Source organism: Protomyctophum parallelum, assembly GCF_964188405.1.
Source record: "Protomyctophum parallelum genome assembly, chromosome: 22".
Taxonomy (NCBI): domain Eukaryota; kingdom Metazoa; phylum Chordata; class Actinopteri; order Myctophiformes; family Myctophidae; genus Protomyctophum; species Protomyctophum parallelum.
This window is the reverse complement of record NC_139714.1, coordinates 34,249,471-34,276,749: the sequence shown is the minus strand read 5'-3', so window position 1 is coordinate 34,276,749 and position 27,279 is coordinate 34,249,471. Positions and strand designations below refer to the sequence as shown.

At 44.4% G+C, this 27,279-nt stretch overlaps 2 protein-coding genes across 2 annotated transcripts in view; one reads left to right on the top strand and one right to left on the bottom strand.

The window, feature by feature from the left end:
- The window catches only part of kdm5a (lysine demethylase 5A), a 45,635-nt gene extending 23,925 nt beyond the window's left edge, over positions 1–21,710 (top strand). Inside the window, exons 19-29 of the mRNA XM_083758087.1 lie at positions 4,522–4,698; positions 5,123–5,301; positions 5,514–5,652; positions 6,865–7,044; positions 7,329–7,895; positions 8,865–9,023; positions 10,528–10,656; positions 11,089–11,236; positions 14,427–14,647; positions 15,824–16,309; positions 19,709–21,710. Of these exons, the coding sequence (XP_083614213.1) occupies positions 4,522–4,698; positions 5,123–5,301; positions 5,514–5,652; positions 6,865–7,044; positions 7,329–7,895; positions 8,865–9,023; positions 10,528–10,656; positions 11,089–11,236; positions 14,427–14,647; positions 15,824–16,309; positions 19,709–20,050 (2,727 nt within the window). The 3' untranslated portion in view covers positions 20,051–21,710. The remainder of the gene's footprint in view (positions 1–4,521; positions 4,699–5,122; positions 5,302–5,513; positions 5,653–6,864; positions 7,045–7,328; positions 7,896–8,864; positions 9,024–10,527; positions 10,657–11,088; positions 11,237–14,426; positions 14,648–15,823; positions 16,310–19,708) is intronic.
- On the bottom strand, positions 33–4,140 carry LOC310853570 (ATP-dependent RNA helicase SUPV3L1, mitochondrial-like; the record flags this gene model as incomplete). Its single annotated transcript, XM_083757950.1, has 2 exons — positions 1,765–4,140; positions 33–57 (listed from the first exon to the last, which is right to left on the bottom strand). Exons 1-2 carry the CDS (start codon positions 4,107–4,109, stop codon positions 33–35), a joined length of 2,370 nt encoding a protein of 789 aa, XP_083614076.1. The 5' UTR covers positions 4,110–4,140.
- Positions 21,711–27,279: the final 5,569 nt, after the last annotated feature.

Here is a 27,279-nt window from a genome sequence, read left to right as displayed (position 1 = left end):
TACTAAGGCATGAAGACAAGGGTAATTCCGCATTACATCTCGAAAAATGGCCGTTGCCTGTGGGTATATTATTGTCAGACAATTAACGTCACAGGCATTATGCGGCATTATTTTGTGCGGCATTATTTTCCACCATGCTCAACAAATGGTGGGGAGTGGGGACGGAATAATTTAGTTGCCAAGTAAATTTTACTGGCAACAAGCAATAAAAATATGAACAAAGGCAAGGCAACCGATATTATAACCACGCTGAAACAATGACCGTAATGAATCACTCACTACTCGGTCGTCCGCGATAACCACACAATTCTGCTTCAGCTCAGTTTATATGGTCCTGTAATTGCTGAGATAGTGTCTTTCCCATAGGGACCATAAAACCGTCCTGGTTTTGAATGTAAATGCAGTATGGGACACGTTTTGTTGAACAGGCCTCTGGAACCACTGGATAAAAATAAGTTACAAAAAAATATCTAGTCCTCCTCCGTCTACTTTTTCTTTTTCCCTTTATTACTGGAACCTGAGTAGAGTTCTCATTTTCTGCCCGAACCCGACCCGGCCCGGCCCGACATTTTAGGGCCGGGCTGGGCCCAAAGAATATGCTAATTAGACGGGCCGGGCCGGGCCTCGGGCTCTGTGATTTTCCGTGATTTTTTATTTTTCTTCTTTTTTCAAAAATGTTATTATAATAAAAATAGCAATTCTGTTATTTGTGTAATGTGTAGGTTATACAGCCTACAAGTATGTATTTATTATGAAGAGGGCTGCGCTATGGCGATTCACTTGTGACAGGAGGAAGACGGAGGAGTGGAGGCGGGGGGCTTGGAATGGATTACTGACTGCAGGCAGAGAGAAGTGAACGGTTGGGTGGTTGTTTAATGTTTATACCGCTGGCTGGCCTCTGTTTTGAGGCGCACCAAATGAGCTTCTGCTTCAGTTCATAATGCTAAATGTTTTATAAATCAATCGGATTATCAAACGATAGACTGCAACATGACAAAAACAGTTGCACTGAGCCATCTCGTTAAACCCAGCTGGCTGCGATGAATAACCTAATCATTAGACCTAATCAACGTCATAGTCACCAACCGATCCATATAATTCTGTAGTGTATGATCTGACCACGCAATGCAGGCTACAGGCTATTTGATTTACAAAATGATTAGTATTATAACCGCCGTCGCTCAGTGCGGCAGCGGCGCTCCTCGTTATATGTGCCCGATTTAAAATAACAGAGCTGTCTCTAAGCTCTAAGCTCGAGACACGCCATGAGCGGGTGCATGGATATATATGTAGGCTATGTTTGTTCTTTTGGACACCAAACGGGGACGATACTTGGGGTCTTGGACATAGCTTCACTTCAGAGGAAACGGGGAGCTACTCACCAGTCACCACCACTGGAAATGGAATCCATTAGAATGATATGGAAATGGTAGGCTACATTAACAGTCTAACGTGAGCTACATAAATCCTTTATTTCGGCGATAAGTCCATTGAACTCCGTTCTCACTCTCACACAGACACACACTGAAAGAAAAAAAAGAACGCCACTTTATTGCATGGCCAGCGCAGCAGCACGCGCCGTCAGCGCATGCTGCTGCGCTGGCCATGCATTAAAGTGGCGTTCTTTTTTTTCTTTGTCGGGCTTTATAGGGCTTCGGGTCTAACATTATGGTATTTTTTAGGGCCGGGCCGGGCTTCGGGCTGACCCAGTTAGGGCCGGGCCGGGCCGGGCTTAAAATTTCGGGCCCGATGAGAACTCTAAACCTGAGCGCCTTCTGAAGCGCCTTCTGATCGGCGAGGTCCTCCTGTGAGACGCTGTGTTCTTTAGACCACTCCCTCTGCAGCTGTCTCAGCATGTCAGAGGTCAACAGTCCTTCGAGTACCAGGCGACTGGCGAGAGAACTGGCATTCGTCGTCTCGCCTCCCGCCGCTTGCTCTGCTTCGTGTACCGTTTGACCGCCCCTAGTAGAGACCGCTGAGATCGCCGAGACCTCAGACCTCTGCCCGAGACCTCTGCCCTGTCTGCGCTGCGTCAGTGGCGCTGCCAGTGCCGGCTTGGCGGCGGCGGTTGCTTCCGTGGCTCGGATGAGGCGCGTGATGTTGAGGACTCCCTGCAGGATGATGTCATCGAGTTCATGTTGGATGGCCCGGACCAGGGCTGTGTCCGGGAACATGTCCATGAAACGATAGCTCAGCCAGAGGTAGAGGTCCAGTACATCGTGAACGGCCTCCAGGTGGACGAGGTCTTTAATGTTTTGGGGCGGAGACAGAGGCCAGCTGATATGTCGACAGATCCAGTCAAATGTTAATGGCTCGTCTCGACTGAACTGACGGGCGAACTTTAGGAAAGACGTGCATACAAAGGGTTGTTTCTTGTTGATTGGTGCCGTACAGAACACGTAGCGTGACCTCAGGTTGAGCGGGATATGCTGGATCATGTCGGCCAGGAACTTGAAATCGTCAATGTTGCACACAAAATAGAGACCGTCCACCTGGGAGAGGCTGACAAAAATGTCTAGAAGGTTGGAGAGCGTTGCATCAGGCAGATGATAGGCAAACATCTCTATTTGTTCAGCAGTAGGATGGAGACCTGCAGTCTCTATGGGGTGTACTGTGTGGCTGAGGATTTCCTTCAGGACAGGCAGGTCATCTCTGTGCATTGTAGTTACCTCTCCTTCGCTAAATATGGAGGAGAACCTGCCTGCCCGTCCAGCAATCTGCAGAGCCTGTGACGTGCTGATGGTTTCCATGTGCTTTTCTCCCTTCTCGTTAACATTGGGCTTCACCAAACTGTTGAAGATGATGCGCTTTATGCTCAGGTTGAGGCCCATGCCAATGGCATCTGTTGCAACCAGGATCTTGCACAGGTCATTAGGGTCATTGAACTTCTTGGCCTGGGACAGCTTGGTGCCTGGCGGTAGGCTTCCATAGATTACAGCACATTCTAGCCCTCGGACCTCTATCTGTCTGCTGATTGAATAGATGTCATTTTTACTGAAGCAGACGATACAGTCTCCTGGTCTGAGGTTGTCTAGTGATTCCACAGCATGGTCCAAGATTGAGAACGGAGTTAAACGCTCGTATGTGTTAACCTCCATCTCCTCCCCTGTGGCGAACATCAGCTCTCTGACAAAGTTAATGGCAGCAGGTTCCCCACACACATGGATCTCCTTTGCACACAAACCCAACAGTGCTCTCGTCCAGGCCCAGCCTCTGGAGGGGTCCCTGATCATCTGAATCTCATCGATTACAGCCACCTCATACGGTGTGTTGACATTACACATCTCAATGGTGCACGCCACATGCTCAGCAGCTCTGCCTTCAGGGTCCACACATGTCCTTTCCTCTCCCGTTACCAAGTCACAAGGCACGCCAGCCTTGTTGCTCGTCTCGAAGATCTCGTGAGCCAGTAGTTTTAGTGGGCCACAGTAAACCCCACTCCCAGCAGCCAGGTAATGTTGAATGGCTTGGTAGGTTTTACCACTGTTAGTGGGACCAGCATGGAAAATCACTTTTCTCTGGATAGCACGGGTCTCTGGGTACCAGTTGGCAGGGACTCTTAGGTCAGAGATTTTCCTCAGGTCATCGATGCAATCCAACATGGGGAAGATCTGTTTGGCATGACGCATGAAATATGGATAGATGTCATCTATATGACCTGCCCCACAGCAGATATCATTCAGGATTATGTGTAGCTCAGCGGTGATCGATGTCATCTCCAAAACATACTTCCTGAAACTGACGAAAGCCTGGTGGAACAGACGGGCATCGAGACCCTGGTCTGCTGCCAGCTTCTGCATCTCTTTCCTCTTGTAGAAGCGGTTCAGGATTTTCAGTAGTTCGTTTTTGTCCAGAGGTTGCGTCCACTCGGCCCCCACGCCGCCATCCGCCAAGGCTTCCGTCTTGATGGGGAGGGGGACGAAAAGAGACGTGTCGAGGGGTGTCGAGTTGTTGTTGGATGAAACATGACGGCTGGAAGAAGATGAACCCACGGGGACAACCGACGACTGTTTGAACAACGCCGTGGAGACTGTGGTGCCTCGAGTCATCAACGCGTTAATTCTGCGTGGGACGCGAGAGAACACATACACGCACCGGTGTACTGACATCTTGGTCTGTGCTGTGGATAATATTGGTGCCTTGTTGTTTTGGGTTTGCGCGTGGAGTTCGTGGGTTCGGTGTGGGGCAGAGAACTGCCCCACACAGAATAGCGGTTCTTGAGAGTAAGATTCCAATAGCGATTGTAAAGTAGTCTCACTAATGTCGATCTTAATCTGCTTGTATCCTGACTTAGGCCGGTCTTTATAGTCTTGGTGACATCGCTGTGACGTCACTGCGGTGACGTCACTGCGGTGATGTCTCGCTGCCTTCCCGTATCCGTGGTAACACTCCCCTTCTCTCTTTTCCAGCCCCCCCCCCCCCCTCTTTAAATAAAAAGTATTTTTTTTTCGGAACCAGCTTCCTCTCTCTCTCTCTGTCACAATTTGACATGTCCCTTTCTCTCTCGCTCCTCTCATCCAGGAGCTGTTGGAGAACGTGGAAGACTTCCACGAGAGGGCCCAGGTGGCCCTGGCCGACGAGATGCCAGACTCCTCCAAGCTGCAGGCTCTGTTGGACCTGGGCAGTGGGCTGGACGTGGAGCTGCCCGAGCTGCCCCGCCTCAAGCAGGAGCTCCAGCAGGCCCGCTGGCTTGACGAGGTAGGGCTCCGTCCGTCTGGAAGCACCTGGTGGTTCCACGTCGTTGGGAAGGATGAGCTGTATTTATGTTGATTAGTATTATGTTGATGCCGATACTGTCTGTATGTGTCAATCGACACAAGGCCTAAATCTGTAATGACATTAGTTGTACGTTGTAGTCACGCTCAGGTTTGCTGTGTTCTAGACGGTTTCCGTTGTTTTTCCATGAATAATGGGTTCGGACACAATTTTCCCCTGCACTGACGAGAGCAAGCCAGACTTGCGTATGTAATATGTAACATTGTATTTTCTGGCACCTGTAAAAGTGAACAGAGGTAATTAGCTTACTAGCTCCCTACTGCAAGAGTTTATCCCCTCAAGCCAACAACACACTATCGGAAGAACGTGGTAACATTTAAAAAAAAAACATTTTCACACGTTTTAGGTGCGTGTTACTCTGGCTGAGCCTCACCGCGTCACCCTGGAGCTGATGAAGAGGCTGATAGACTCTGGCGTGGGCCTGGCGCCTCACCACGCCGTAGAGAAAGCCATGGCGGAACTCCAGGAGATCCTTACCGTCTCCGAGAGATGGGAGGACAAAGCCCGCGCCTGTCTGCAGGCCAGGTCAGGTCGCACACAAGTCATCACACAAACACTTAGGCCGCTTCAATTCTTGTGAGCCTGACGGCAGATTTGCTATTTTCGGCAGAGGCGACACTGTCTCACAACAAAATACGAATCAAGCTTCAAGCTGACATCCTCAACTCTTTATTCTGACATTGGCTCAGGGCTGGCGATTGTGTGACACGTTGCCTGGTGTGTTTCCTTCCCCACAGGCCTCGTCACAGCCTGGTAACTCTAGAGAGCATTGTGCTGGAGGCTAGGAACATCCCAGCGTACCTGCCCAATGTCCTGGCCCTCCGAGAGGCGCTGCACAAAGCCAAGGACTGGACCGGTAAAGTGGAGGCCATTCAGGTACTACTGCAAATGTGCAGCACACACTACATGTTTCCGCCACTGTTCTCATGTGTTCACACATGGTACATTTTGTGTTTTTGTAGAATGGCCCAGCCATGTTCAGTTTGAACAGAATTAGCCACAAGGTGGCGACTGGTTCAAATGCCAAACCCCCATTTATAAAAATGAAACAAAATCTCAACAAAGATCTGTGCATACAGTTATCTTCACTGTTGGGTGAAAACCTCATATGTCAAAGCCTGTTTATTATTAATTCTAGATAGATTCAAGAAATCGATTAAAATAGTGTAAATGGACGATCTATAAACTCACAAGGCATCGTATTGTGTTCAATTGTGAGCTTGTAGATCTGCTATTTTCACTAGTTTTGAGTGACACTTGTATGCATTGAGACCAGCTCAGTGGCAGCTCAGTGGCCTCGTGGTAAGTGTTCGGTCTGAGATTGGGAAGTCGGGGGTTCGATTCTCCGGGCCACACCAAAGACAACAAATGGGACCTGATGCCTCCCTGCTTGCCACTGAACATGAAGGGTTGGATTGGGCGTAAGTCATTATGATAGCGTAATGTCCAGGGAGCCCTGCGACATGTTAGCATCATGTTCAGGGGGTGTTGTCTTTTACAACAAACCCCCTCTCGCTACAGAAACAGGAGATAGGCTCCTGCCCTATGGGCCTTATGGCTTGGCAAGGCTTACTACCGTACTTGCAATAGTTTAGTGTTTAAAAATGCATATGTATTTGCCATTGAAATTATAGCATTTATTTAACTCTGAAAAGAAAAGTATCTGTTGGTGGCTTTTCACTGTATCAAACAGAGATATTCTGAAGCAGCTTCTAATCATGTGGATCTCTGGGTCCGTGGTTCAATGTGGAAGTGAACGCCATCTGGTGTCTACTTAGCTAAGATGTCAGACTGGTCCACTATTGCAATATTACCTAATGAATTTTTTAATCTGTAAAGCAAGGACTGCAGTACAGCATATAGAGTCTATATGCTGTCTATATTATAGACGTCTATATTATAGACGTTTCATTGAAAGTATACATTTGTAAATATATTAGGCAAATCAAGCTCTTCACAGTCATTAAAATGAAGTTCGAAATATTATTAGGCCATTGTGTATATTGTGTACTACGTTAGAGTATTTGTGATTATTTGCCTGGTGGGTAATGGTATTTCTTGGCAACGCTGCTCTAACCTCCTTTCCAGAACGGCAATAGCTATGCATACCTGGACCAGCTGGAGAGCCTGCTCGCCAGGGGCCGCTCCATCCCTGTGCGCCTGGACCCCCTGGCCCAGGTGGAGTCCCAGGTCACCTCGGCCAGAGCCTGGAGGGAGAGGACAGGCCGCACCTTCCTCAAGAAGAACTCCACCTACACCCTTCTGCAGGTGGGACCGCACCTAGTATATGACTGTAGGAGACATTCAACGTTGTGTTGTGTAGACTTCAATTTTCAACCTGGCTTCCCTATTTAAAAAAAAATAGCTGATCTACAAGCTAACAGTTGTCCATTGGCTACTTTTCCTATTCCTCGTATATGCAGTAGGGTAGTTAAGTTGCAGTAGATGAGGATATTCGGTATCTAATATCTTATCGCAGTTGCTTTTCAAATCCATCCATGGATTGTCCCCCAGCCCAACCTACACTGTAAATACCTCCGTCTCTCTCCCAGGTGCTGAGCCCGCGCGCAGACATCGGCGTCTACGGCAACAGCAAGAGCAAGCGCAAGCGCGTCAAGGAGCTGTTGGAGAAGGAGCGCGGTGGCGGCAGCTATGACCCCGACGGCGCCTGCGACGGCGAGGAGGGCGCGGACGAGGTGCGCGAGCCGGCCGTGGTGGTGGCGGCCTTCAAGGCCAAGGAGCACAAGGAGGTGGAGGCCATCCACGCGCTGCGCGCCGCCAACCTGGCCAAGATGGCCATGGCGGACCGCATCGAGGAGGTCAAGTTCTGCCTCTGTCGCAAGACGGCGAGCGGCCTCATGCTGCAGTGCGAGCTGTGCAAGGACTGGTTCCACGGAGCCTGCGTGCCGCTGCCCAAGACGGGCCAGCAGCGGAAGCCCGGCACCGCCTGGCAGAGCAACGGCAAGGAGTCCAAGTTCCTGTGCCCGCTGTGCCAGCGGTCGAGGCGGCCGCGGCTGGAGACCATCTTGTCACTGCTAGTGTCTCTGCAGAAGCTCCCAGTGAGGCTGCCTGAAGGAGAGGCTCTCCAGTGTCTGACGGAGAGGGCCATGGGCTGGCAGGTACACATCCATAGAACCATGCTCACTGTGCTGCTGGTTGGATGGAGAAACATATCATCTTTAAAACATTTTGTTGTTATAGCTGTTGTTATAACCATTCCCCGAAAACAAAAAGCAGCCCTATGAACAACAGGAGCAGGGCTGTAGGTATTAGCATAGGTATAGGTATAAATAAACAATGCAATGTGCTTTGTAAGAATGAGTCGCCGACTAAACTTATCTATTAACCACAGCAGTTTGAGAGTGCCCATAACCATGCACTCAGACCATTTATCTGCCACTAAAACATGCCCACTTATACGTCACAGTTCATCATAGATCCATAATCTTGATCAAAGCTCCTGTACCATTTTGTGCTTTAAATTTCTCTGTGTATTTTTCATGAATAATCAAATATTCCAATCTGCCACATATTGTGTATTTCACAATGTCGGAAGTTTAAAGGTGGCCCGCACACCAGGATCGGTACAAAAATAGATCTTTATTTCTTCGATCAAGTCTTGATCCTGTTGACCCACATTTCCTTACATTATCACATTCAGGCCCTCTCACAAGTAGAAGATATTGCATGTCATGAGCAATAGGGATGCACTGAATATTTGACCACCGGAACTATTCGTCCGAATATTTGGTAGTCGGTTGATTTTAGAGCCGAAACCGAATAGTCCAAGAACCGGGGTTACCTTTCGTAACCTACTGTTTTGTTGTGATGACGTGATCAAAATGTAGTCATGCCTTTTGCTATTATCATGTAACTACAACAAATGTACGGCCATGACAGCAATGGTACAAAAACTGGTTAAGAAAAGATATTACCGGTAATCGGCCAACCGTTTTCTATATTCGGTTTTGGCCAAGAATATCCCATTTGGTGTATCCCTAATGGCCATAAATACGCTGTAGTTGATGGCTTATATTTGGCATGTCCCTAATTACTCATCGGCTCTCCTGTCTGTCCTGTCCTCCCAGGACCGAGCACGTCAGGCGCTGGCCACAGACGAGCTGTCCTCGGCCCTGGCCAAGTTGTCTGTCCTCAGCCAGCGCATGGTGGAGCAGGCCGCCAGGGAGAAGACGGAGAAAATAATCAACGCAGAGCTCCAGAAAGCTGCCGCCAACCCTGACCTACAGGTACTGCTGGAAATGAGGAACTGATCAACTGTGCTAAAGTCTCATGGATTAAAGTTCTTAGTCGCCACAAGTTCCACAACTGATTTCAGTCTTTTGATTTCCATAGAAGTCAGCATGTCTTCTATGGAAGTCTGTTGTAAGCTTGTAGATAGATAGTCTATTTTTGGTTATTAGTTATTTCAAGTCTTCCAGAAAACCCTAATGATCTCAGATATGTCGCTAACGCCTCAATCTGCAATCTCTTGAGAGATGAGATGAGATATACTTTATTAATCCCCAAAGGGAAATTGAAGCGCTACAACAGCATAGAGTGACACATAAAATCAAGCTGGACAAACAAAAAACTGTAAGCACAAGTGGACATAAACCCACTAATCAGGACCATACGCAATCTTTGGGGAGGCAGTTCTTATGCATTTGCATTATAGAGTCTGATGGGCAGTTGGCATGAAAGAGAGTCTGTATCGCTCCCTGTGCATCCTCAGAGGGAAGGTGAGCCTTCGGCTGAAGGCGCTCACCCTATGCTGTATCGCTCCCTATGCATCTTCAGAGGGAAGGTGAGCCTTCGGCTGAAGGCGCTCACCCTATCCTGCAGCATGACAGAAAAGGGGTGGGAGGGATTTGCCAGCATGGAGTTTAGTTTGTCCTCGATCCTCCTCTCAGCGACTGGCTGCAGGCTCTCCATTCTGAGGCCAACAACAAAGGCCGAGCTGGCCTTCGTGATGGTTTTGTTGAGCTTGTTGAGCTCCCCGGCCTTGATGCCCCCCCCCACCCTCCAGCATACTACTGCATAGAATAGCACACTGGCGAATACCGGAAGACTCGACCCGGTGCTTGCCCGTTTTTCCTTTGTAATATGCTATTGGCTGTTTGTATTCTTTTTGGAAAAATATAAAAAGATACTCCTGTAGAAAGGCTATATTATTTTACTTATATTGACCCTATAAACAATTTAGTATTATTTAGTATATGTAAGGTTTTGCACACTCAAATGGTACCTCGTCAGATAATCCCCACATATCCTACAACAACTTCTGTGAACAGACTTCAATGTAGTAGATTTTCATAAATTATATTTGTACTTAGGCTGTCTGCTGTCATGAAAGTTTATAGTTAGAGAAATTCAAAGTCCAGCCGTCTGCTGTCCAGCCTCTCCCACCCCTCACATTGGGGAAATTTCTGGGAGGAAAACAGAAACGGGGCGAGTCTTCTTGTTACCACACTGGCTACAACAGTGTGCATATATTTGATAGAAAATGTCTTATTGATTGCATATTGAATATGTATATGTATGTATGTCTTTCTGTTGGCACAGAACATACACATTTCTCAATAGGCTACACATTGATTCTCAATATTTAAACTTGTCAGTGGATTTAGGTAGGTGCAAGACCATGAAAAAACTCTGCAGACAGAGCCAGAATATTCAAATGTGTCTTAAATGGCAGTGTGGCGTTTTGTATACTTGAGTCATGATTGTATGTCCCCTTCCCCCCCTCCCCAGGGTCACATCCAGACGTTCCAACAGGCCGGCTTCAGCCGAGCCATGTCACCGCGGCAGTCTGTAGACTATGACGATGAGGAGACGGACTCTGACGAGGACATCAGGGAGACGTACGGCTACGATATGAAGGTACACAAGAACGCACACGCAATATGTACTGTATTACGATACTCGTGAGGATATTCCTTTTAATCCTCAATATATGGCTAAACCTTTTCTCTATCCCTAATCTATCTCATCTCTCAATCTAATCTCATCTCTCAATCTAATCTATCTATAAAATAAATAAATAATAATAATAATCCCTAAAATGGCCCAAATATGCTTGCATTCCTGCATTTTCTTCATCATTCCATTATGTGGTCAAGGACCTCTCTACTTCTGTGGTTGAGAGTGTTATTCAATGCTTCATATCATCGCATATTTCCTGGTGTGCCTTTTTTTTTGTTTACGTTTTTAAATGGATGTTATTTGACACCATTTATTTTAAAAGTGTTTATTTGTATCTTTTTTAAAGCACATCAAACTAATGTTCTATGTTTAATGGTGTGTGTTCCTCAGGACCCGGGGGAGGTGAAGCCCTACCTGTTCTGTGACGAGGAGATCCCTGTCAAGTCTGAGGAAGTGGTGAGCCACATGTGGCCCGCCGTTACGCCCTCCTTCTGCGCCGAACACGCCTACTCCTCAGCCTCCAAGTCCACTGTCCAGAGTAAGAAGCCCTGAAACCCGATATAATACTGTATTACACTATATAACACTGTCCAGAGTAAGAAGCCCTGAAACCCTATATAATACTGTATTACACTATATAACACTGTCCAGAGTAAGAAGCCCTGAAACCCTATATAATACTGTATTACACTATATAACACTGTCCAGAGTAAGAAGCCCTGAAACCCGATATAATACTGTATTACACTATATAACACTGTCCAGAGTAAGAAGCCCTGAAACCCGATATAATACTGTATTACACTATATAACACTGTCCAGAGTAAGAAGCCCTGAAACCCTATATAATACTGTATTACACTATATAACACTGTCCAGAGTAAGAAGCCCTGAAACCCTATATAATACTGTATTACACTATATAACACTGTCCAGAGTAAGAAGCCCTGAAACCCTATATAATACTGTATTACACTATATAACACTGTCCAGAGTAAGATGCCCTGAAACCCTATATAATACTGTATTACACTATATAACACTGTCCAGAGTAAGAAGCCCTGAAACCCTATATAATACTGTATTACACTATATAACACTGTCCAGAGTAAGAAGCCCTGAAACCCTATATAATACTGTATTACACTATATAACACTGTCCAGAGTAAGAAGCCCTGAAACCCTATATAATACTGTATTACACTATATAACACTGTCCAGAGTAAGAAGCCCTGAAACCCTATATAATACTGTATTACACTATATAACACTGTCCAGAGTAAGAAGCCCTGAAACCCTATATAATACTGTATTACACTATATAACACTGTCCAGAGTAAGAAGCCCTGAAACCCTATATAATACTGTATTACACTATATAACACTGTCCAGAGTAAGAAGCCCTGAAACCCTATATAATACTGTATTACACTATATAACACTGTCCAGAGTAAGAAGCCCTGAAACCCTATATAATACTGTATTACACTATATAACACTGTCCAGAGTAAGAAGCCCTGAAACCCTATATAATACTGTATTACACTATATAACACTGTCCAGAGTAAGAAGCCCTGAAACCCTATATAATACTGTATTACACTATATAACACTGTCCAGAGTAAGAAGCCCTGAAACCCTATATAATACTGTATTACACTATATAACACTGTCCAGAGTAAGAAGCCCTGAAACCCTATATAATACTGTATTACACTATATAACACTGTCCAGAGTAAGAAGCCCTGAAACCCTATATAATACTGTATTACACTATATAACACTGTCCAGAGTAAGAAGCCCTGAAACCCTATATAATACTGTATTACACTATATAACACTGTCCAGAGTAAGAAGCCCTGAAACCCTATATAATACTGTATTACACTATATAACACTGTCCAGAGTAAGAAGCCCTGAAACCCGATATAATACTGTATTACACTATATAACACTGTCCAGAGTAAGAAGCCCTGAAACCCGATATAATACTGTATTACACTATATAACACTGTCCAGAGTAAGAAGCCCTGAAACCCTATATAATACTGTATTACACTATATAACACTGTCCAGAGTAAGAAGCCCTGAAACCCTATATAATACTGTATTACACTATATAACACTGTCCAGAGTAAGAAGCCCTGAAACCCTATATAATACTGTATTACACTATATAACACTGTCCAGAGTAAGAAGCCCTGAAACCCTATATAATACTGTATTACACTATATAACACTGTCCAGAGTAAGAAGCCCTGAAACCCTATATAATACTGTATTACACTATATAACACTGTCCAGAGTAAGAAGCCCTGAAACCCTATATAATACTGTATTACACTATATAACACTGTCCAGAGTAAGAAGCCCTGAAACCCTATATAATACTGTATTACACTATATAACACTGTCCAGAGTAAGAAGCCCTGAAACCCTATATAATACTGTATTACACTATATAACACTGTCCAGAGTAAGAAGCCCTGAAACCCTATATAATACTGTATTACACTATATAACACTGTCCAGAGTAAGAAGCCCTGAAACCCTATATAATACTGTATTACACTATATAACACTGTCCAGAGTAAGAAGCCCTGAAACCCTATATAATACTGTATTACACTATATAACACTGTCCAGAGTAAGAAGCCCTGAAACCCTATATAATACTGTATTACACTATATAACACTGTCCAGAGTAAGAAGCCCTGAAACCCTATATAATACTGTATTACACTATATAACACTGTCCAGAGTAAGAAGCCCTGAAACCCTATATAATACTGTATTACACTATATAACACTGTCCAGAGTAAGAAGCCCTGAAACCCTATATAATACTGTATTACACTATATAACACTGTCCAGAGTAAGAAGCCCTGAAACCCTATATAATACTGTATTACACTATATAACACTGTCCAGAGTAAGATGCCCTGAAACCCTATATAATACTGTATTACACTATATAACACTGTCCAGAGTAAGAAGCCCTGAAACCCTATATAATACTGTATTACACTATATAACACTGTCCAGAGTAAGAAGCCCTGAAACCCTATATAATACTGTATTACACTATATAACACTGTCCAGAGTAAGAAGCCCTGAAACCCTATATAATACTGTATTACACTATATAACACTGTCCAGAGTAAGAAGCCCTGAAACCCTATATAATACTGTATTACACTATATAACACTGTCCAGAGTAAGAAGCCCTGAAACCCTATATAATACTGTATTACACTATATAACACTGTCCAGAGTAAGAAGCCCTGAAACCCTATATAATACTGTATTACACTATATAACACTGTCCAGAGTAAGAAGCCCTGAAACCCTATATAATACTGTATTACACTATATAACACTGTCCAGAGTAAGAAGCCCTGAAACCCTATATAATACTGTATTACACTATATAACACTGTCCAGAGTAAGAAGCCCTGAAACCCTATATAATACTGTATTACACTATATTACACTGTCCAGAGTAAGAAGCCCTGAAACCCTATATAATACTGTATTACACTATATAACACTGTCCAGAGTAAGAAGCCCTGAAACCCTATATAATAGTTAGTTGACCCGGTTTTGTCTGCTTTGAAAGGAGCATTTACCTGCCTGTGGTTTGTTTTTGTGCCACCGTTAACACACTGGACAATAGTTCATTAGAATAAATATTGCCTTTCTCCCATCTCCCTCCCCCTCCTCCCCAGGCATGGGCACCCCCAGGAAGCAGCCCAGAAAGACCCCCCTGGTCCCCCGGAGCCTGGAGCCTCCGGTGCTGGAGCTGTCGTCCCAGGCCAAAGCCCAGCTGGAGGAGCTGATGATGGTGGGCGACCTGCTGGAGGTCTCCTTGGACGAGACCCAGCACATCTGGAGGATCCTGCAGGCCACACACCCCCCCTCAGAGGAGAGATTCTTGCAGGTCATGGAGGTAAGGTTTTGAATCTAGTTAATCATTCTTTTACGGTTTTTTGTGGCTTTCGCCTTTATTTTAGTAGGTAGACTGGAGATGTTTGGTTGCGCTGATTGGCTGAAGGGCTTGTCCCGTAACCAGAGTCGGACTCCATTCGCATGAATGGAAATGCAATTTCTGTTTAACGTGGCCAAAAAAGTGGATCGAGCAAATCATAACAATTTACTCATCAAGAGATCTAAAGGTCAAAGGTCTTTTGACGAATGAGTGTGAGCTTCAGTTCCTGAGGATCCTCACAGCCCACTACCATATTGCAGAATTTCGTGAAAAACGATAGCACAGAACTGCCAAAACTGCTAAAATGTCGGAATGTTCACGGAAACAAAAAGGGTCTACACCCTTTGGGCTTGACTTTGTTATACGTCGTCAACTTTTGCCAAAAGAACACATTGAGATACAAAACTTGAGTGTTAGGTCAATCTCATGGTAACTTACATATTCGATTTATCGGCATGTCGGTGAACATCACGTCAAAACCGCGACTAGCGGAACTAGACTTGCCAGGACGAACAGCTGTTCTGAGTGACGAGGGAATAGGGGGCACTTGTGTATTTACAAGCGCCACCCGGGCCGGAGTCATTCAGTCACCACTCACCATCCTATGTGCGTGGGCGGTGCTTATAAGCCCACATGGCCAGGGTTTGTAAGGAAATCAAGCGCTTTCCTTCCGTAGTTTAGCTACAGATATGCTGGATCACTGTAACGCACCTGGGATTGATAATAACTGATTTTAGGTGTAGATTGTCATGAGATTTACTACATGGTTTAATCACAAACCAGCCATTCAGAATCAAGTATAGGGACTAACCGTTTTAGAAGAGGATTTTAACCCATTCTGAACGGGCACCCATTTTGGTGTCAGCATCATGTTATGCTTTAGCTATTGAAAAATAGCAGATCTACAAGCTCATATCGCGCCACCGAGTGGCGCGCTACGAGCTTGTAGGTCTGCTATTTTTGAAAAATCGAAGAGCAACTGACATTTCTAGAATCTGATCTCGGGTCAGAATGGGTTAATCAGACCAGTGTGTGTCCAGTGGAAACCTCGTATGAATCTGATCTCAGGTCAGAATGGGTTAAAGTTCATGTATACCGTGTCGCATACAACTTCATGTTTTCTTCTCCTCTTTCCAGTCTGACTCCCTGATGGGGAAGCCGCTGAAGCTCAAGCTGAAGGATTCAGAAAAGAAGAGAAAGAGGAAGTTGGAGCGAGCCGAGCACCACCACATGATGATGGTGGCCGCGTCCTCCTCCTCGGGCACCGGGGCCTCTGGCCTGGGCGACCACCGGCCCGGCGGCGCCAAGTCCAAGGAGCTGAAGAGGTCGGGCCTGGAGCTGGGCCTCGGAGGCAAGCCCAAGAAGAAGAAGCTGAAGCTCAACCTGGAGAAGAGCCGCGAGATGAAGCAGCTGGCCAAGCGTCTGGCCAAGGAGGAGAAGGAGAGGAAGAGGAAGGAGAAGGCGGCGGCCAAGGCCGAGGCCGTGCGGGAGGGCCTGGAGAAGAGGAAGGAGAAGAAGATCCTCGACATCCCCTCCAAGTACGACTGGTCCGGAGCCGAGGACTCCAACGACGAGAACGCCGTGTGTGCTTCCAACACCTGCCAGAGGCCCTGCAAGGATAAGGTGAGGGTCAGTCAACCATCCATGTCCGTGTCCATGTATTTGGAAATGTGTGTGTTAACCCATTTTGGTGTTTTAAACATTATGTTAGAATTTAGCTATTGAAAAATAGAGTGGCGCGTCAGGTGAACTTGTAGGTTGCTATTTTTGAAAAATCGTTAAAATGTGCCTTAAATCTTTCAGAAAATTGTCATGATTTAGAAAACCTTTCTTTATTTATTTTTTTCCGACGTCAGGCCTAAATGGGTTAATATTGCATTCCTGATTGATTTGACTATAGGTTTGCTTTTTGTGAAGGCACGGGGGAGGGGCTGTAGCCTGGCATGGCCAGACTAATCATCACTGCGTCCACTTCGGTGTGGAAGATTAATTTCCGAGGAGCTAGTGGTTACAGCTCTGGGTGTGAACGAAAGTAAACCGAGGAGGGCCAAACAAATCTGCCCAGGGCATTTTTTTGCTTTTTTCCTGTGGCAGATTGGTCTGGTTTCCAGGATAGAGGATAGAGGGGCTGCTCTGTGCTCACTGCCCTTACGTGAGAGGTACTTTACTGAGGTGATGCTGCAGAATGTTATTATTATGACAGTCTACAAAATGCATTTTATTCATGAGAAACACTTGAGTGTCAAATGGCCAGAGAGTGGTCGAGATTTTATTCAGACTTTGGGGAAATTTGTATGGGATTGGGATTGCAGCAATACTGGCTGACAATAAATAAATAAAACAATGTGACAATACAAAAGGCACATTAAAACGGACAGGAGAAAGTCATGTGCACACGTGGCAAGTTCATTGGATCAGAGGGGCCGATGAACGGGATCTTGACTGATGGGCATAAAAAGGCCTGTGTCATCTAGTGAAGTAATCTTCTGGGTAGAACGGCACACAGGTGACCCATAGATGATTGATGGAGACAACTTTAGCTTAGCAAGTAACAGAGGGCATAAGGTGATGTAGAAGACTAGCACATAACTGAAGTGCATCTGTACGGACTTACGGGAATTCAAACCAGTTCAAACCATCACTTACTAAAATGTGGCCACATAGTACATAGTAAGCTTTGTTTTAAAGTGTGTTTAATGTTCAGAATGTCTCTAGAAAATAACATTTTGGGTCCGGATACTCATTTTATCCAGACAGGAGAGAGAACTCCTGCAGGATAAACAAGAGAAATTGTAAATGGTGAAACAAAAACAAAAAAGCAAACACACTGGAAATTGAAGCTGATCAATAATGTTCGTGGGCTCCCCACAGCAGGATATATCCATCTTTATTCTGAAATACTGTTGTTTATATGCAGCCTGATAATTGCAATCAAATTAAATAATGTTTGAGATGAACTGCAGAAAGCTGATACTGTTGAAAGTTCAGTACAGGTTGCCTGGATTCGTCTGGTAACCATAACCCATTATAACCGAGAAAGCATCTGTGTCATTTTAGATTTTGCACGTTGGCTATTCAAAAATAGCAGATCTACGAGCTCATCACTTGAAAGTGTGGGAACTACTGATTTAGAAAGGCATTTTGTAGAATCGGTCTCATTTAATGGGTTTAATGATGCCGTGTTTTATTTTTTAAAGATATTGTTGTTGCTTTTCTGCCTTGACTTGGGATGGTACAGTGTAGAGTGACAGTACAGTGACATGGTACAGTGTAGAGTGACAGTACAGTGACATGGTACAGTGTAGACTAGAGTGACAGTAAACGGGAAGAGACACAGGGAGTGACACGCAGCAAAGGACGCCAGACGCCAGACTTGGGAATCTTCGGCACACCCAAAGGATGCCGTCTTTCCACCAACACAATCCATCATCGCTATCTGCTTACATAACACGCAAAACAATGCTTAGTAACATTGCTTTATACGGTAATAAGACAAATCTTGTGTGTCACACACTGCGTACATAATATTTGCAACCTAGCTGCAATGCCATTAAGTCCACGACAAAACACATATAGATGTTTACAAGAGATGTGTGCTTGATTTTTCAAGAAATAATTAATTTAGAAATCGGTTGATCAATCGATTATTCGTCTATTCAATTAATATTTATTAAAGTGTCAAATCTCAACAAGTTGTCTCAAGACACTTTACAAACCAACAAAGATCCACCCAGACGCTACTGCACGCTACTAGTTCCCAAATGTCAGCCATCGTCATCTACTAGGCGATATGGTCAAGTCGTACCAGCTCTATCCAGCTTTCGCAAAGTCCTGATGCCGCTGCATTTTGAAATGTGAAAGACGCTTTGGTCCCAAATGATGATAAAATAGGTCACCGGTGTTAAAACGTAACCAGTTCCCGGAGTGAATTCCACATTATGTAAATGAGCTACAAAACGCTTTAACGAGGGCTGTCAATACTGAAGTGGAGTTGGACTGTGTGTGTGCGTGTGTGTGTGTGTGTGTGTGTGTGTGTGTGTGTGTGTGTGTGTGTGTGTGTGTGTGTTAAAATCCATGTGAGACTGCCTTCTTTTTTACCCATTTTCTGATCATGGAGCCGATGATGCCCCCCCCCCCCCCACCACAGAGACAGAAAACATTTCTTCTAAAGAACATGGATCTTTATTGAATATCAACAGCCGATAACAGCACTGGAACACCTTAAAGAGAGTTACACATAACGTATTAACAGGGGGGGTGTGACCGGTCAGTCCTCTTTAGGGAGGGTACAGTAAAACAGTGACATGGTCCTATCCTTCCATGTGTAAGTCAGTGGTAGAACCCATTCTGACCTGAGATCAGATTCTATAAATGTCTTCTACATCCTGACAGTTTTCTGAAAAAGCTATGTTTCTATGTCAGTCGTTCTTCGATTTTTCAAAAATAGCAGACCTACAAGCTCGTAGCGCGCCACTCGGTGGCGCGCTATGAGCTTGTAGATCTGCTATTTTTAAATAGCTAAAGCATAACATGATGCCAACACCAAAATGGGTGCCCGCCCAAAGTGGGTTATGGACCTCCAAATTCATTTGCTATTTTATACTAGTTTGGGTCCCGGGCAAACATCTCATTTCTCTTTTGGGTCACGTGGCTAAAACGTTTGGGAACCACTGTACTAGTTTGTACGCAAAGTCCTGATGCCGCTGCATTCTTAAATGTGAAAGACGCCATGTGTAATTGGCCACAGACCACCATCTGAAATGATTTTGTGCCTGGGACCCCCCAGCAGATTTAGCAGATTGATGCTATATTAACAAATGTCACTGGGAACCCCCTCAAGGACCCACTTTGAGAACCCCTGGTGTACTGTAAGTGATATTGCACGTACAATAATCTTTACAGATTTCACCTGTTTTCAATCCCTTCCCAACAAAGATTGTAGATCCCTATTTTATCTTAATGACATCACTGATTCTCACTCACGTTTGTCATTTTGCTCTGCATCTCTGTCGCCCCCTCCAGGTGGACTGGGTGCAGTGTGACGGCGGCTGCGACGAGTGGTTCCACCAGGTGTGTGTGGGCGTGACGTGTGAGATGGCCGAGAGCGAGGACTACATCTGCGTCGACTGCTCCCGTAAGGCCGCCGGCGGCGGCGCAAGCCTGCCGCCGACCTTGGCGGCGGAGGTCAAGCTGGAGGAGGAGGAGGTGGTGACGGAGGAGACCGTGGTGACGCTGGCGGGGCCGTCCGTGGTCATCTCCGCCAGCGGGGGCAGTGCCGTGCAGCAGCAGAGCCTCCCGCCGGTGCTGCACCTGACCACCGTCCTGGTGACTTCACACCCGCAGCAAGCCCAGCAGGGCAGCTAGCCTTAGTGCCCTCAGGGGAGGAAAGAAAAGCCCCTGGACATTTTTAACAGAACAAAAATGAACGCCGAAACGCACACACACGCGCACGTACGTGCGGATGAAACCACTGTACCGAACCGGACCGGGCTACTGGATCCGGGCGTAACGGAGGTTAGAGATCACTCCCATTCCCGCTCGCCCGCTTATGAATGAATTTGGCATAAAAGGGAGCAGAATGAAGACGGCACCTTGCCCATTACTGCCTGGATGTCAGAGCACACCATAAAACACTCCATTAAAGGAGGAGAGAGAGAGAGAGGATAGCGGCGACCTCCCTTTCACAGACTGGACCTTCCGAGTGCAGAGCCGTGATGACAAGAGGAGGGAAATCGATCGAGTGGACACAAACGCACACAAAGCGACGGATAGGGACAACTCCGTCCTTTGCACATAACGTGATGGACGCTGAACAGTTAACCGTGACGCCACCGTTCAAGCTCGTCCCGAATGTTCCCCGGCGTCCTGAGCATTGAGATGTGTCCAAAGTCCAGTGGTTCTCAAACGTCATTTCAAGGACCCCCGTAACTCTAGATAGTGTGCAAATGGATCCAAACGGTCCCCGGGTCTGTTTGGTTCCATTTGTATGCTCTCAGAGTTACAGTCACACACACACACACACACACACACACACACACACACACACACACACACACACAGGTCAGCGCTTCTGTTTCCAATCTACACATCACAGCCGGTTTACTGTAACTCATTTGTCTCTGTCTAAACATCAGAAGTTTGCGACCCTATACCTTTTCATCCTCAACCTATGCTGTCGTGTTCAGTCGGAATATGATGTATCGCCAATATCTACTAGGTTTGACTGTTCTTAACTCAGCAGTTAATGTGGAACTGGTCCTCCTCCCTGCCTTGCTCCTCAGAAACATAACATCTCAATTTTTTAGGATTACAACAACTAGGAACAAACGCAAACAGTTGTAAACAGTTGTAATGTAGTGGAATTATTTATAATGTATATAGGTTTTAAGCGATTAAATAATCGGGATTGTGGCTGTTGTTTTGAGTTTCTTTTCCGTTTTCTCACCTTTAATAAAAAACTATTCCTAGTTAAATCACACAATTATCTTTCAGGGTTTTATTTTTTGTTTTTTACTTCACACATTTGATTTCCCCAAATTCTGTTTAAATGATGTAAGATGTTGGCCCACCTAGTTCCATAAATGGCATAACCGAATTGTCATTTTTGCCCTTTCCAGTCAGCCAATCTATATTACAGAGAAAATGACGGAATATGACACTGAGTTATCTGAGTTAATCGTTTACCTTCATTAGGAGACAGACATACTGTAGTAGCAAGTCACAGATTTAATGTATGTAGTCTTTTTCTTTCTTTTTTTGCTCTGTACTGCCTCTACTGTCTTGAGAGCTTTCCACATTTTTCATATTTCCATGCGTTTCTCAAAGAGCTTCATCTTTTCTTTCATTAATTATTAATAATTTGGAGGTTGTTTAAAGGTGTGCTCTATTTAGTTTCTAGTTTATTTAATCTTGCCATTCGGTAGGAAAACAAAATGCGAAACGCCACACAGGCACACAATGCTCTTGCAACGCAACACATTTATTTATTAAGAGTATTAATGTTTAGACATTACTGAATTTATTCTCTGTGGTGTTCAGCGGTGTTGCCCCCTGAAAATAACCCATCTACACGCTCAAACCAATTTGAAGGTCTTCTGATCTTGTCTTTTTTTGTTTTAACCCCCATTTTGGACTGAGGCCGATTCTAAGAAGCCCTCTAAATCCTGACCTAAGCTTTCTGAAAAACTTCAAATATTTATATAGCAGCATCAAAGTTTTTATAATTTTTTAATACTGTACATACTGTACAGAACCCTAAGAGGGGTTCCCGTCCAAAAGGGTTTAAAACTGGGAAATAATCTGTCATTTTAGGTTTGAGAGTTGGCTATTCAAAATTAGCAGATGTACAAACTCTTGCAGCGCGTCTCTTTATGCTGTGCTGCGAGCTTGAACATCTGTTACCTTTTTTTACAATTTTGAATTACGGAAACATTTTGAGAACTGCTGATTTGATTTAGAAGGCATTTGTAGAATCGGCCTCAGGTCTTAATGGGCCAATGACCAACAGATATCCAATCGAAGTCCATCTACTGTACTGTGCATCAGGGGATGGAAGCGAGCCTAATCCGGTCTGAACTGACCTCAGCTGCTTCTACCTGACCCAGTCACCTCTGTCACCCCGTTGAGCGCTGCCACAAGTGAGTTAGAACCCTGCAGACACACACGGGGGGTGTCGCTGGGTTTTTTTGGAACCATGGGTCACCAACACCAGTCCTAGCCATGTTGAAGGAGCACTAGATCATTAACCAGGACGGACTGTCACTGGCATTGTCACAATACACGAGGTAGATTATGTAATTTCTGCTCAGTTACCATGGCTTTGTGCATCTCACATGTGTCCCGTTGTATTTGATTTCCCTTTGTTATACAGTTACAACACTCATGCTATGACAGAATTGAGAAGATGTTCTACTACTTTTTAGTTTCAAACATTCATTGTTGAGCTATGTACTGTATGCTGTTTTTATACTCAAGACTGACCCAGGTGCAGCCTTGGAATTTGCTCCACTTAATCAGCCTTCAGACCTCGGACCCAAAAATTGCCACATTGTTGATCAGAGATCATTTTATAGTTTCTCATCCCTAGCAGTTGTAATTGTTAATGTTTTTATTGTGTACTGTCATAGGCTATATATTATATTATATTATATGACAGATTATTCATGACAAATGTTGTCTTCTACAGTTACACCTCAGAATGTTTACTTACAATCTTTCAGAACCTGTGTTATGTCAATCTGGGAACCCAGAGATTAGTTTTATTTATATATAGTCAGTGCAGTCAAGGGCAATGAAGTCAGTTTATGCCCTATGATAATACTTTTCTCCCATATCATATGTTTACCTACCTACGTACATTGTGTATGCACCGACAATCACTTGCCCTGACTTTGAAATGGACTGTGAACAATGATGCACTATTAATGGGCTCTATGCACACGCGCCTTTTTGAAAAGAACTCGGCCCCTTCCCTAATTCCTTCCCAGGTGTTACCTTACAGATGATACTAATGAAGGTTCTGTTCCATTCTCACCTGCTTCGAATGCCATCAATGCATTCAAAGGGAGAACCTAGACGGCTAGACAGGTAGGTCAGTAGGTCGTCTACTGAGACCATTGGAAGCTGTGATGTAACGTGATTTTCTCCCTTTGAATACATTGATGGCATTGGAAGTGGGTGCACATTCTGGTCAAACGGGGTTCGTGCTGCACGATTCTTGCTCAAATGTGAATCTCCATCTTCCTCCACAAGAATTGAGATCACGATTCTCAGACGATTGTAATTTCCGTGAAAATATTTATTGTCTTTACTTTAGTCTCTAGTTGTTGAGCATTACTACATACAAAATGTGGCACCGGGAGCCAACTACTGTGGACAGACAACATCAAAGGGCTTCACTTAAACCTCTCCTAAAGTCTCTCTTGTAGCAAAAACATAAGAGTAACTAAAATGAGTTGGAGAGCCAACTAGTGCTGCACGATTCTTGCGCAAATTCAGGAAATGAGATCGCATAGGTGTCTGAATCCAGATCTAGATCTTTTTTTGATTAATTGTGCAGCAATCGGGTTGCTGCTGCTATTGTTGCATGGTGGCTCACTGGAAAAACACTGCAACACCAGTGGGTCTCAAAGTGGCCTTGAGTTAAGGCCTATTCATAGTCTGGATTTTCGGTGGTGAGGTGACCACCGCTCCGGTGGTGAGCTGACCACCGGAGCTGAAATAACGTTGAGTAAAAAAGAAACAGAAGGGCTGGAGCGGTGGTGGTGATTTGCTCTTCACCGCGGCTCGTGAGTCGTGACGTCATGTTGTAGTTCGGTGGTCACCCCACCACCGTAAATCCAGACTATGTATGAGCATTAAGGGTGTGTAACTCTGAGAGTGTACAAATGGAACCAAATGGACCCGTAAAGGCTCATACATAGTCTGGATTTTCGGTGGTGAGGTGACCGCCGAACTACAACATGACGTCACAAGCCACGGTGAAGAGCAAACCACCGCCACCGCTCCAGCCCTTCTCTCTGTTTTTACTCACCACCGCTCAACGTTATTTCAGCTCCGGTGGTCACCTCACCACCGGAGCGGTGGTCACCTCACCACCGAAAATCCAGACTATGAATAGGCCTTAAGGTTACGGGTCCATTGGTTCCATTTGTGTTCACTGAGTTATAGGGGTCTTTGAAATTAAAAAGTTTGAGAACCACTGTACACTAAATGGAACAGAGCCTTAATATAATTAATATCATCGGTAACACTTGTGAAGGAAGTAGGGAAGGGGCGGCTGCCTGGTCTGCGTGCATAGAGCCTATTTGTCCTCTTGAACCTAATAGTACCAATACCAATTGACACATTGATGATACAAAAGAACCTTCCTCAGACTCAACCTCACCCCCCAGACTCCTCTTTCCTTTCCGTTTGTTCCATATCTTTGATAGATGCTAGTTGAGCAGAAATATGTTGGTTGTATATAGACAGACACACAGCATGCTGTTTGCTTGTCCACGAATGCTGTGTAGGCATGTTATTTAGACAGAGATACCCTTACAGTCAGTTATTTGAAGGTTCACTTTATTGTCCTTCAAACCATACATACACAGTGCACAGCACTGTACTTTGTAACATTTAAACTATATCTTGGCACTGACACTCTACTACACTTTACTTGACCGTTTACCCTGTGGTTTGTTGTGTAGGTTTCACTTCATACTATAAAGATCTTGCTCTTAGCAATTTGCTCTGAATCAGAGCATCCGCGGAATGACTAGATTTGATTTGTCCGTGGAATACCATGGTTGTGAGGGCTAAATTTAGACAACAGTCATACGCATATTGTAATTAGACAGCGGACGTCACAAACGTGCACTGTTCACGACACAACCAAAACTGTTATTGGTTGGATCGGTAGTGTGACGTATTATGTGAGGGCCGCATTACAGACCAGTCTCTACATACGAGGAGCCACACACACAGTGAGTGGTATACTGTCCTTTGAAATCACATGCACAATATCCAACAAGTTAGAGCACTGGCCTTACCCATTATGCCCTTATCCTTTGAAGCATTTAGCATTTAATGAGAATGATGATTGTCCTGGGAGTTCACAGGAAGCTTTTATAGTTTGTGCTATAATTTACAGGTCTATCGGGCTTAAAACAAATACTTGTTTACTTTCCACCACTGGAGGTGTTCCAACCTGAAATGTTTCTCTCGACCTCTGAATGACTGAGAAGGGTTCCTCCCTGATCCACTGGGACAGAAGAAGCTAAGCCATTCAAATCAGCTTTCCAGAACCAAGTCTTATCTTAACCCTGAGAGTGTAAAGGTCCATTTGGTTCTGTTTCGGTGTAGAGAAACGAGTCTTGATCCGTTTACAAATATGTGGAATATTGAGCTCCTGTGTCTTTCCAGTACCTGGATATCAAGGGTCATTGCCAAGACAGGACCTACTTCTTTTTTACACTTACACCTAGGGCAGAGATCTGGGGATTCAACAAAGTATAAAATGACTTGTCTTCTAGTTCTACTGGATATAGCTTTCTCCACTAGTCTCTCGCTAAAAAAAATTGTCTAGTTTTGATGAAATTGTCAATATATTTAGTCATCATAGCTTAGTTTTTTATTTTGTTTTCCTCAGTGAAAAAAGGTATTCAAGTCGTAAGCCAGAATGTTTTTGTCATAGTTTGTCAAAGAAATCAACAGTTGGTATGCTGTATATAGTTTACAGTACATTCATGCGAATGACAAAATCCTATCAGCCTAAAATGACCTTTTTCCTTCACCACGGCTAGTATTTTGAGTTCAAGTTTGTAGGCCTACTATTCGCTAATGAGAAGTGCATGTCAGTTGAAATAAGATAAAGAACAGAGAGAAAGGCTCACAATGCCATGCCAGACGTCTTCCGGGAGCCTCTGCTCTTCCTATTGTCTGTTTACTAAACAGTTGGGATTACCATTGATTGCAATAAGAATACAGAGCTTTTCACTTTCATCAAAAATCACATCATTTAGACCCCACTTTTAACTCTGTGTGTGTGTGTGTGTGTGGGGGGGGGGGGGGGGGTGGGCAATGGATCATGGTACAGAGTAATCTCTCAGGAAAAGACCTCTTCACCCCTGCAGACATGCTGGGTGCTGCACTTTGATCAGGGAGAAGTCAAAGGGACAAAAAGTGGAGGCTGGCCTATGTTTAGCATTACTAGACCCCACCCCCATCCCCGCACACATTAAATACTAAAACTTCAACCTCCAAAGATCAAAAATCTGTCATCCCTTCAGCCTTGACACAAGAGTTGGACACAGAAGATCGGTTGGCACTGCAATGCATGGTAAGACATGTGAAGTGAATTGCCATTTCTCTAATTATTGTTCATTAGGACTAGTGCATTAGATTAGGGGCTATAGTGATTCTTTCTTTTTTTTTGTACAATTACAGATGTATTTTTATACAATTTAATTCAGGTTATAATTTGGACAGGTTTTAGTAATATATTGTAACCTTTAACAAGTGAGTGAGAGACTGAATTAATATTATATTTGCTGGGGACTATACTGACTACTGCAGATAATGCCTTAAAATTCAGCCAACGGTTCTAGATGAAAAGTTATTTTGTCTACAATGGAAAAAATTATTTGTACATACGTGTTCCTAGCAATTCGGACTGATACAATACAGTCCTACATAGTGCAAAGAAGAAAGTAAATTAACAATGTGAACTTACAACTCAAATGACAATTCTACTAAGATGCACTACAGATAAGGTTTTGCAAGACGCTGTCAATCAGTTGACTTCTTATTTATTTCTTACAATGCTGCTATTACTGAAATATTTTTTCTTTATTTATTAGTAATGTATCCATTTGTAACCGAATGTAAAATGTACCCTTTCAGGTCAAATTGGTAACATTCACACACACTCTGAGTTCAATTAACTGTAGACATATTTCCTTTGATCTAGAGCATGTGGGGTGCAGGGAACCTCGGGGTCAATGTTAAGTAACTAAGTACATTTACTCAAGTACTGTACTTAAGTAGGGCCTACAATTCTGAGGTACTTTCCTGGAGTATTTCCAATTTTCTATACTTTTACTTTGCAGATT